The sequence below is a fragment of the Onychostoma macrolepis genome, chromosome 24 (genome assembly GCF_012432095.1).
Source record: "Onychostoma macrolepis isolate SWU-2019 chromosome 24, ASM1243209v1, whole genome shotgun sequence".
NCBI classification, from domain to species: Eukaryota; Metazoa; Chordata; class Actinopteri; order Cypriniformes; family Cyprinidae; genus Onychostoma; species Onychostoma macrolepis.
The window spans coordinates 1,482,942-1,495,458 of record NC_081178.1 but is presented as its reverse complement, the minus strand read 5'-3'; the positions used below and the strand labels follow the sequence as shown (position 1 = coordinate 1,495,458).

General features: G+C 33.6%; 1 protein-coding gene across 1 annotated transcript in view; it reads right to left on the bottom strand.

The window, feature by feature from the left end:
* The window catches only part of acvr2ba (activin A receptor type 2Ba), a 45,078-nt gene extending 40,641 nt beyond the window's left edge, over positions 1–4,437 (bottom strand). The window contains exon 1 of the mRNA XM_058765794.1: positions 3,932–4,437. Coding sequence (XP_058621777.1) covers positions 3,932–3,983 — 52 coding nt within the window. The 5' untranslated portion in view covers positions 3,984–4,437. The remainder of the gene's footprint in view (positions 1–3,931) is intronic.
* Positions 4,438–12,517: the final 8,080 nt, after the last annotated feature.

Below are 12,517 nucleotides of genomic sequence, written 5' to 3'. Positions count from 1 at the left end.
TTCAGAAATATTTTTACAAATTTTCACAATACATGTAAATCTATTATATGCCTGCCAAGCAATTAATCAATTAACAGGATAAATGAAAATACACAGGAAATAAATAAATAAATAAATACATAAATAAATAATAATTATATTATTATAATAATTCAATTACCTAGATTTTTTGATTATTAAAATTTAATCAAAGCATTAAAATGGACTCATTTTAATTGGACTCAAAAAAAAATTTACAGAAAAAATGGAATTTGCTTTTAACGAATTGTTGTTAAACTGTGTAAGTTTCATGATTTCAATTAATTAGACATGCAGTTTTCTGGAGGAAAAAACAGAATCCAGAGGAAAACGAAAAGAATTTGGGAAAAAATAAAACCGATTTTATAGTGTCCTATGAGCTGGAGGTTTAACCACATCACTAAATGCAGCACTGTAGTGTAAACACACAAGAAAAACATGTACTGTTGCTTTAAATCCCAGTTCTTGCTTCAGGCAACCCATCCCCCATTTCTCACAGACCCCCCCACAATCTCCCTCTCTCTCTCTGTGTATTGCTCTGTTGCTCGCCCAGCCCCCCCCCACCCATGCAGCACAGCTTGCATCCATATCGCAGCATGCAAACGGCCGTATTTCCCTCTGGATGATCCGCTCTACAGCGCTGATGGACTACTAGCCTATACAGTGGCCATTTCAGTCCAGAGAGGAATTCCAGTCCCCCCTCCCCCGTCCAGCCAGGAATACACAGATCTCTCACACACACACACACACACACACACACACACACACACACGTGCGAGGAAAGCAGACTCACACACCCCATTGTTCAAACACGCAAAACACAACAGATATGAGCAGCAAACGAAGCATCAGGGTAATTTGTTTCCACCAATAGAAGGCTGTTTAAGCGCCACACCGCCCTGCTTTTCTTTTTACGGCTGCGTCCGCTCCGCTGGGAATCTTGGAATGCTCTACGAGAAGACTATTACACAACACACACACCACAGCCAAAACATCAGGCTTTACGAGCCCTCGCGGCATCGCTAAAGCATTCAACAACCCCGCCGTCAATGACAAACACATTTCACCTTCAATTCAGAAGCAGAAATGAAGAAATTGAAGGATTGTTTGCCGTGTGACGCTGTTTTCATGACAATTAAACAATTTCCCCAAAATTCTCATGATTGTAATGCAAAAAAAAAAAAGAAAAAAAAGAAAAAGTATCAAGACATTTTAGCTTGAAATCAGAAGGAAGAATTAAGAAATATTTTGCATAAGGAAATTTGAAGGATATTAGTTTTTTTTTTTTGCATTGTGACTATTTTCATGACAATTAAACAACATTTTCTTTAAATTCCCATGATTATAATGATTTCCCATGAAAATCTGGAATCTGAGGGTGCAAAAAAAATCGAAATATTGAGAAAATCACCTTTAAAGTTGTCCAAATTAAGTTCTTAGCAATGCATATTAATAAACAAAAATAAAGTTGAGATTCATTTACGGTAAGAAATTTACAAAATATCTTCATGGAACATGATCTTTACTTAATATCCTAATGATTTTTGGCATAAAAGAAAAATGTATAATTTTGACCCATCCAGTGTATTTTTGGCTATTGCTACAAATATACCCCAGCAACTTATGACTGCTTTTGTGGTCCAGGGTCACAAATCTCTACAGAACAATAAATAATGGCATATGCTAATTTCACAAATGTACTATAAAACTTAATATCTAGTGGTCAAACAGTATGGGTTTTTTCATGACCGAAACCATTTCTGCACAGCAGGGTTTCTGATGTATACATAGTAGTAATACAAATTTAATGACAACATGAATTGCTTGAATTTTACATAACCTTTACTTAAAACAACACAACATCTCATCTCTGAAAAATGTCTGGTGCTTTTGTATCTCAATGTAATTATCTTACAGCTCTTAAATCTTATATATATATATATATATATATATCCAACTCACTCAACCTTCAGAAAAACACCAACTTTCACCAAAGACATTAAACGCCCTTGAAAACCAACTCTATTGACCCAAAAACACACTGAGACTGACGAAAACATCATCTGACGTCTCCAAAGTTGCTTTCAAACCAATTTTCCAACAACTTCTTGGGTCTTTTCACTGTTGCAAACAAATACTATGCCTAAACCAAAGTCCTTGAGGGTTTGGAGGAAAAACAACCCTGACCAGTTGTTATCCTTCATATGAACCTGGATAACCAAAGGAGGCTTGATGGGAACTCAGAGACTCATTATATTCACAAAACAGAGACTTCACACACTCCTCAAGACATCTGAGGAATAAAACCTCTAAACTTAGAGATATATATCCCTCATTACACATTTGGGTCCGTTTTGACCCGGAAGAGACACACAAAAATACAAGTAAAAAAAAGCATAATTTTTAGAAAGGGGAGGAAACTTTGCAAATGTTTTAAGACCTTCAAAATACAATTTATTTTAAGAGATGTAACCATTAAGGAAAAATTCTGATCATTTTGAAGCCAAAATACTTGTAAAATGTATAGGCTATTTGTGCCAAAAAAAAGAAAACAATATATTCGTAAAATATATTCAACCTTTTCCCCATTTCTCACACACTTTTGGGACTGAATTTTGTTGAATATGTATGAATTGATGAACCATTGCAGCATGAACATTTTTATATGTTTTTCATCTGAAAATAATAGTTTATGCATGCATTTTGTATTTTGACATAAATATAGGTTTTATAACTTTGGACTGTTTTTGAGCAATCATGAGTTTAATTCAATTCCATTCATTCCAATGGTGTTAATACTGTCAATTTGTAGAATATATGCTCTTATAAATATCACACAATAACATATAAAAATTAAAAAATCAAATCAATATTTAAAAATATATATATATTGCGTCAATTTATTGATGTAATTGATGTACGTTTAACTTAAAATTTCAAAGAATTCCTATTTTTTATTAATAAAAAAGGGGCAAATACAATAATTACATGTTAACATTCATAACTTTGAGATTTTTTCACATTGACTCATGAATGTTAAGTTCATAATCAGATACAATATGGTTTAAGTTGAAGAAAAAAGAAAAAAAAGACGATTCTTCGGGTCCAAACAGACCCTGAATGAGAATATAGTTTACAGATCATTATGCATTATGAGGAATATATAAAATCATAATTATCTAACCCAACAAGGCCATTCCCGATGCTGAAACACTGGGAACTCTGCCCTGATATCTCTGACACTGTGTGTTAATATTTGCTCGGAGGTTGTTTATTAAAGTTCACAGTGATATTAAATGTTATTTAATCTGAATTCAGCATGAAATTTGGATGTATAGATCCACCCCTCCCCCAAACCCCTCCAACACAACAAAGCCACAGCAAACACACACTTACTGCATGCAGAAGACTTTATCAACGTCTATGCATGTGTGCTGCTTTGAGGAATATGAGAGGAATAAATCCTAAAAGACATTTGCACAAATCACTTTATATAATATAGATGCACAAATCATTTAAACACCGATATAATCATGCATAACTTGATTCAGAAATGCAACTCTGTGAAAATTAAAAATCCTTGGATTGAAGGTTGACTGTCCTTGTGTTATTGCTGAGAATAGTGAGTACTAGTATTTGTAGTTATGAATGAATGCGAGCACTGATCGAGCTTTACTCATTCACATCTACAAGACTTACTGAAAACAGAGATATTTCAAATGCACTTATAATTATTCACCAAAGCCAGGTGCAATCCAAACAAACATGAGAATTAATGCAAACACATCGCGTTTTAGCAATAAAAAGCCTAGTGCGTTATAATCACGCTCGTTTATATACGTTAGTAGGAAAAGAGTCAGATAATCATGCAAATCTCACCCAAGTCTGGTCACAAGAATAAAAGAGCGCTTACCTGCACTAAAAGTTCCCAGAAGAAGTGCAAAAGTCAGCCAGGAAGCGAACATATTCCTCTAGTGACACAAAAACACCCCGGATTTTCTCCTTTTCAGTGTTTTCTGCTTTGCACACATTTAAAACGATCGGGGAAACACACACACACACACATATATGCACACACACAAACACGCACGCACGCACACGCGCGCGCACACACACACACACACACGAGCCCGAGTGACCGTCGGCCTGATGTCCACCCACCGATCGGGCTTAATCAAACTTTAACACATGCACAAATCCATCAGGAAAAGCGCCTATTCCAACAGAAACGCCGTCCGGTGCGGAATAACCGGCGATTTCCACCCAAATCCCGTTCGCGTGTGAAGCTTTTCCCGTGCAAGAGCGAGAATGGCAGGACGGGGTTCGATTCTGACATGCACGGAACTGAACTGAGTCCAAAATGGCTTCGGAGAGCGAAACGCATCCAGCAGGGAAACCAATTTCCCAATTCTACTAAGGCGAAGCCTCGGCTCATGAATATTAACTACGCAACGTGACGCTGGCGCGGATGCGCGCTCTGATTGGCCGAGCTCCGGTCAGCCCTCGGAGAAGGCCTGGCTCATGAATATTAAATCGCTTACGTGACTGGACGCTCCCGGAAGGTTGTAGAGGAACGTCAGCATGGCCTAATTAATATTCAGTAGGCGTGGCTTCGCCGTAGTAGGATTGGGAATTTCGCAGCAGGGAAACCCGGATGTTGAAACACAAAGAGAGAAATGCAAAGCTTTTGAGCCCATATGATCACACTACACAGTTTACACAAATACACACACAGCACGACTGTTTTAAAGCCAACACTGCGGTATTTTGGTGCAAATATGAACAGGAAAGTACTTAGTTTGTACTAAAAACAGGCTTTATTTTTGTATTATTTTGAGTATTATTTGTTATTGTTTTGATTTGGAGGTGAACTTCATTGATTGATTCACCTGAATATTAGTTATTGAGATGTAACTCCTAAGATTAAATGTCTTTTGGAAGCTGGTCAAGAATAAAGAATGCATAGAATCCGTTTTATTAAAGGGACAGTTCATACAAAAAAAATTAAAATACTGTCATCATTTAATCGTCCTCAAGTTGTTCCAAACCTGTATGATTTTCTTTCTTCTGCTGAACACAAAAGAAGATATTTTGAAGAATTTGGGAAATTAAACAGTTGACGGTAGCCATTGACTTCTATAGTATGGGAAAAAACAACAACAACAACAAAAAACTATGGAAGTCAATGGCTACCGTCAACTGTTTGGATAATTTCAAACAAAATTTGCATATAAATTAAAACTATATGCATGTAGAAATTAAATAAAAAAGAGAAATAAAATATAAAGAGAAATATAACCCATAAAAAATCAATACATTTTAAATCTGAATGAATAAATAAATAATTCTGTAGCTATTATGTTACATTTAAGATAATATTTCAAGATAATAATCTCAAAATTAAACTGTACAGAGAATGAAAGACAAGAGTATCAGACAAGAAAACTGAGTTTTGAAACTTAAATTAAAAACCTTCAAATCAAAATAAAATATCTGGTGCTGTTTATCACAGAATGTACTCTTTAAAGAAAAAAACCCAATAACTTCTAAATGTGTAGATATACACTCAACCGTCACATACTGTAATTTTCATGTCAAGTGAAGCGGCGCAGATGACAACAAACATCTTTGAAGAGCAACAAAACAAAACCTCACCGACAGTAAAGCTGTTTAATATGATTTAAAGACTAGTACTGTACACAGCATGATGATTCTTCAGACTAACATCTTAAAATGTTTTATCAGTATCACATGTGATTGCTTTCCAAATCCTCGAGAGGAAAACCTCTTTAAAACTCTCGAAGTGATTCTTTGTTATAAAAAAATACTAAAAGAAAGAAAGAAAATGCTAAATTAATCGAATATAATTTCCTGATATTAATACTGTTTATAAATATTTTACTAGAGTAGATAAACTGTATGTGCGTGAGCGTGTGTAAAGTTTTGAATAATTAGGAGATTTTATTCAATGTTTTTGAGTCTTATGATCACCAAGTCTGCTTTTATTTGATAAAAATATAGTAGAATTATTAAAATAAAATATACTGCATATAAATATATATATATATATATATGTATGTGTGTGTGCGTGTGTGTGTGTTGTGTTGTGGTGTGGTGTGTGTGTGTGTTGTGGTGTGGTGTGGTGTGTGTGTGTGTGTGTGTGTGTGTGTGTGTGTGTGTGTGTGTGTGTGTGTGTGTGTGTGTGTGTGTGTGTGTGTGTGTGTGTGTGGTGTGTGTGTGAGAATATGAGTGTGTGTGTGTGTGTGTGTGTGTGTGTGAGAATGTGAGAATGTGAGTGTGTGTGTGTGTGTGTGTGTGTGTGTGTGTGTGTGTGTGGTGTGTGTGTGTGTGTGTGTGTGAGAATGTGAGTGTGTGTGTGTGTGTGTGTGTGTGTGTGGTGTGGTGTGTGTGTGTGTGTGTGTGTGTGTGTGTGAATGTGAGTGTGTGTGTGTGTGTGTGTGTGTGTGAATGTGTGTGTGTGTGTGAGAATGTGAGTGTGTGGTGTGTGTGTGGGTGTGTGGTGTGGTGTGGTGTGGTGTGTGTGTGTGTGTGTGTGTGTGTGTGTGTGTGTGTGTGTGTGTATGTGTGTGTGTGTGTGTGTGTGTGTGTGTGTGTGTGTGTGTGTGTGTGTGTGTGTGTGTGTGTGTGTGTGGTGTGTGTGAGAATGAGTGTGTGTGTGTGTGTGTGTGTGTGTGTGTGTGAGAATGTGAGTGTGTGTGTGTGTGAGAATGTGAGTGTGTGTGTGTGTGTGTGTGTGTGTGTGTGTGTGGTGTGTGTGAGAATGTGAGAATGTGAGTGTGTGGTGTGTGTGTGTGTGTGTGTGTGTGTGTGTGTGTGTGTGTGTGTGTGTGTGTGTGTGTGTGTGTGTGTGTGTGTGTGTGTGTGTGTGTGAGAATGTGAGAATGTGAGTGTGTGTGTGTGTGTGTGTGTGGTGTGGTGTGTGTGTGTGTGTGTGTGTGTGATAGATAGATATTAATGATATAAGATTAAAGCGTGGCTCTCTGAATATTTCAGCTAAATAATCATAAAAAAGATCTGTGTCTCTTGAATTTATAATACAAAACATTAGTTTTAAATTAAGTTACGATGCTATTAAGTAAGCAAAGAAAGTCACATTTCTTGTAAAATGAGTTTTATCAGGCTGTTTTGCAGCTTTAGAAAATTATGAGTCAAAATATATTGTGGGTAATTACTGTTGACACCGAACTGCTTCCGTACACTGATTCACTAACAAACGCAGAGCTATTATTTTGAGAATTATATTGTTGTGAAAAATCAGATCCTCATGTCACGGTGAAGAAGGAGACAAACCTCGGGGAGCACTATAAAAATGACTGCTTTCAGAGCGTCTGAGGCGTGTTTCATAAATCTGAGGAGTTTTTAGGCTCGTACAGAAGGTTATTTCTCACACTGACAGCAGTGCAGTGGTTTTAAAAGCACAGCGGCCGGCAGAGATTGAGAGACGAGAGACGCTCCAGAACTCTGCTAAGCAGCTCTGCCAAACAGCACTTAACCCAATAACTAATATGACGACTTGAGTCATTACGACCGGCTTCATGATTCAACAATGACACACAGAGATCACATTGATCGCAGATCAGCAGAGCCAAGAGACACATGCACTGCATCACATTCACTGCAAAACTGAGCACTACTTTTAAACAGTGTTTCACAGATGAAGAGCAGTTAATCATAAATAATCTAGTTTTATGATCAACCGCTCGTCATCTGTCAAATACTGTACGCTACCAGTCAAAAGTTATTTAATATAATATAATGAAATTATATTATTTTAATAAAAGAATATAATTAAGTTTTTTTTAATGTTTTTGAGTCTCTACAGCTCACCAAGTATGCATTTATTTATTTATTTTTTATTATGCAAACAGACACTACTTACAGATGACAAATCAAAGTCTGCATTTATTTGATAAAAATATAGTAAAATGAATCAAATAAAATTAGTCATTTAAAATTAGTAAAAGTAATATTGTGAGATAAATATAATTTATAATATGAGATATAATATAATAATATAATAATATCTAATATTATAATAAAATATATAATTTGAATAGATTTTCATCAGTATATTTACAGAGTCATTATAGTTAACTAAAACTAAAATTAAAAAACATTAAAAATGTTAGTAGAAATAAAAATGTTAACTGATATAATATAATAAAAAAAAAAAAAAAAAAATATATATATAGGCAACATTTCTCATTTTTCATTTGTTTAAACTGATGTACTAAAATAATTTACACTGAAATAAAAATTAATTAAAACCATCTATACATTAAAAAAGAAAAACTAATAAACATGACGAAAACAAAAAATACTAAAACTTTAACAAAAAAACAAACAAACAAAAAACAAAACAAAACAAACAAACAAACAAACAAAAATATATATATTTAAAAAATAACTTACAGAAATAAGATTAGACATTTTTAAAAAGACAAAAAAAAAAAACACAACAAAATTACTAAGACTAAAATTTAAATTAATTAAAAAAAAAAAAAAAACGAAAAATATAAAAATGTAAAAGAATAGAACATTCATACAGCAAACAGCTATTTCAAATTAAAATAATATTTCACATTTTACTGTATTTTATCAAATAAATGCAACCTTGGTGAGGATTTAAAAAAAAAAAAGTAATTATTCTAAACTTTTGAATGTATACTACCAAACTATGATCCTGAGTTTATGTTTAAAATGAACACGAAATGCCTTCACACTCCAAAGCATTTGCTTCTGTGACATTTTTCTAACTGAAACATGAAATTAATGAGAAGAATATGGATAAGGATTTCATTCTTGATTACATGACCCGAGAAATTAAATTTCTGTCACATTTTCAGACTTTTAAAACACTTTTCATGCAATAGCAGACTGTTTTCTTAATTAGTCCGGGTTGTAAGTTTTGGTTGAGTCGTCCTGTCAGTCGTGTCGATGAAGGCCGGCTGTTTTCCTCTTCAAGGGCACTAAATCTCTGAATGAGACGGCGACGCTGCCCGGGTTAATGGAATCTGGCCTGTTAAAAACTCCTGAAAGCTGCATAAAAACAGGTGTAAAACCAGTTTACATGACGACAGCGACCTCATTCTGGTATTAAAGCGGCTTGAAACTCAGCAGATGCTGAGAACAATATCAAATGCAAATAACGGTTTTTGTAATTTAAAATAAATAATCCCAACATTAATATATAAAAATAATTTCACTGATTAATCACATAAACATTTTTCAATTTTTTTCATAAAAAGGAGAATCTTACAACTGCAAAGAGACATAACTGGTGAAGGATCATCTGAAGTCGCTGACTAAAGAACTAACTAATAACAAAATCAATTAATTTAATTTATTATTAAAGTATCACAGGTTCCAATATATATATATATATATATATATAGTATATAAAGGATCACAACTGTTTTCAACATTGATAATAAATCAGCATATTAGAATGATTTCTGAAGCATCATGTGACACTAAAGACGGGAGCATTGGTTATGAAAATTCAGCTTTTTTATCACAGAAATATTTTTTTTTAAGTATATTAAAATAGAAAACTGCTATTTGAAATTGCAGTAATATTTCACAAAATAATTTTTTTCCCCTGTATTTTTGATCAAATTAATACAGCCTTGATGAGGTTGATGAGTTGCTAAACTATTTTACTGATAAAGTCATCAGTTTAATGCTGTATAGCACAGCGCTGCCTTTGTACTTTTGACTGAATTGCCAAGAAACTTTTATGATAGCTGTTGTTGTTTATTAAATATTATTAGTCAAATAATATTTTATATAAATAATAGTAGTATTGGGAAACTGTGTGTGTTTGTGATGATGATTTTAGTTTCATTGTTCCGCCATTAGATGGCAACTAAGGCTTTTTTACAAGTCAGCAGTAAAGTCTTTTAAATTGAAAAATACTAAATCATAGTTTTGAACAAGGACGTTATTTATACTCTCAACAACAGCTTGTACGCAGCCAACAAATGCACCGAACAGCTGTCATCAGAAATCACCCTTAACAGATGAAAGGATAGCACGAGTCAATCAGACATTCAAAATAATTGTGAATATGAGACTGATCTGAAGAATGAATGCCGTATCAGATGCAGGTAATCACACTCACTCAGTCCATCTCTCTCTCATAATACTCTACTATACATAATACACTGCTTTTACTACAGTTATAAAATAAGATTTGAATGAAGCAACTAGTTCTAAAGTGACGATTTGGTAACAGAGGCTTGGGCTCAGCTGTTAAAGGGGTGGTCTAATAGATTTTTTCGAAGGCTTGTTTGTGTTTATGGGGTGCACAGAAATGTGTTCATGCTTCGTTAAAAAAAAAAAAAACGCATTATTTTTCAAGTTTTTGAACAGTAAGATTTTTTTTTTTTTTTAAAAGAAGTCTCTTCTGCTCATCAAGCCTGCATTTATTTGATCCAAAATACAGCAAAAGCAGTAATATTGTGAAATATTTTTTACTATTTAAAATAATGGCTTTCTATCTGAATATATTTTAACCTGTAATTTATTCCTATTATTTGTCATTACTCCAGTCTTCAGTGTTACAAGATCCTTCAGAAATCATTCTAATATGCTGATTTTCTGCTCAAGAAGCATTTATTATTTATTGTTATCAATATTTAAAACAGCTGAGTAATTTTTTTTCAGGATTATTTGATGAATAGAAAGATCCAAAGATAAGCATTTATCTGAAATAAAATGCTTTTGTAACATTATACACTATACCATTCAAAAGCTTGCAGTTAATACAATTTTTTTCTTCTCTTTTTTGGGGGGGAAAGAAATTATAGAAATTAATAATTTTATTTAGCAAAGATGCTTTCATTTGATCAAAAGTGATTATATCGATGTTTATAATGTTACAAACTATTTCTATATCAGATAAATGCTCTTCTTCTAAACTTTCAAGTCATTAAAGACAACTGAAAAAATTCGAATCAGCTGTTTTCAACATAATATTAATAATAATAAATCGTTTTGAGCAGCAAATGAGATTGTTAGAATGATTTCTGAAGGATCATGTGACTGGAGTAATGAAGCTAAATATTCAGCTTTGAAATCACAGGAATAAATTACATTTTAAAATATATTCAAATAGAAAACAGTTCTTTTTAAATAGTCCAAATATTTCAAAACCTTTTCACTGGTTGTGTATATATTACTATTTTTTTTATATTGTGGTTGCTTAAGTTTTTAATATACTCTTTTACATTTTATTTTTTAGTTTTTTAGTTACTGATTGATTGCTTTTAAGACCTGAAAGGTGTTTTTTTTTTTATTAACTGGTAGAGCAGAGCACTAGCAATGCCAATATCTTGAGGGCACATATCAATAAAACATATATCTTGAATGCACCGTAAGATATTTTTGTATAAAAGCACCCGGCAAATGCATAAAATCAAACACACATAGAGTCAGGAGCCACAGAAATCTGCAGGATGAACATAAATGTCAAAAGTCAAAGCAGTGGCCATTCATCTGTCCTTCATCATTCCTTTAAAACAGCCTTGATCTAATGCACCTCCACTCACTGAATATAAATTGCCGCACACCCCTCAGAAACTAAAACACCAGCCACCTGTAACTAATATTAACCCACTGGCACATTGTAAAAGACCTTAAAAAAACCTTTAGATCAGTGCTATTAGAGGATGCTGGATTCTCTCTTGAGATTCAGGAAGAAAATGACAAAATCTTCCAAAAACCTGAACGTTTAAGATGAACAGGTGAGCAGAAAACACACTCACACGCAAATGTGACCCTGGAGCACAAAACCAGTCTTAAGTCGCTGGGGTATATTTGTAGAAATAGCCAAAAATACATTGTATGGGTCAAAATTATTGATTTTTCTTTTATGCCAAAAATCATTAGGATATTAAGTAAAGATCATGTTCCATGAAGATATTTTGTAAATTTCCCTTTTTGATTAGTAATATGCATTTGCTAAGGACATCATTTGGACAACTTTAAAGGCAATTTTCTTAATATTTTGATTTTTTTTGCACCCTCAGATTCCAGATTTTCAAATAGTTGTATTTTGGCCAAATATTGTCCTATGCTTATTTATTCAGCTTTCAGAGGATGTATAAATTGACCCTTATGACTGGTTTTGTGCTCCAGGGTCACAAATAAAGATGAATTCCATGATTAAAAATTAAGTGCATGACAAAAAACACTGACTTGTGACACTGGAACACAGAAGAACACAAAACGCTGAAGAGGGCCAGAGCTACAGAATGTGAATAATGAAAATTATTTATTGACTGTGAACATTTGAATTGAAAAGTAATTTCACTGATACACTTAAAAAGTACAGAAACACATCTGATCTTAATGTCTATATAAGGATTTATTACACACATTTATTCTGACATGTTATTTCAGTGACCGAAGTTCAGCTGCAGTATTAATGTCATGAAGAGAAAAGAGAGTATATAACATCTGACTAATACTGATT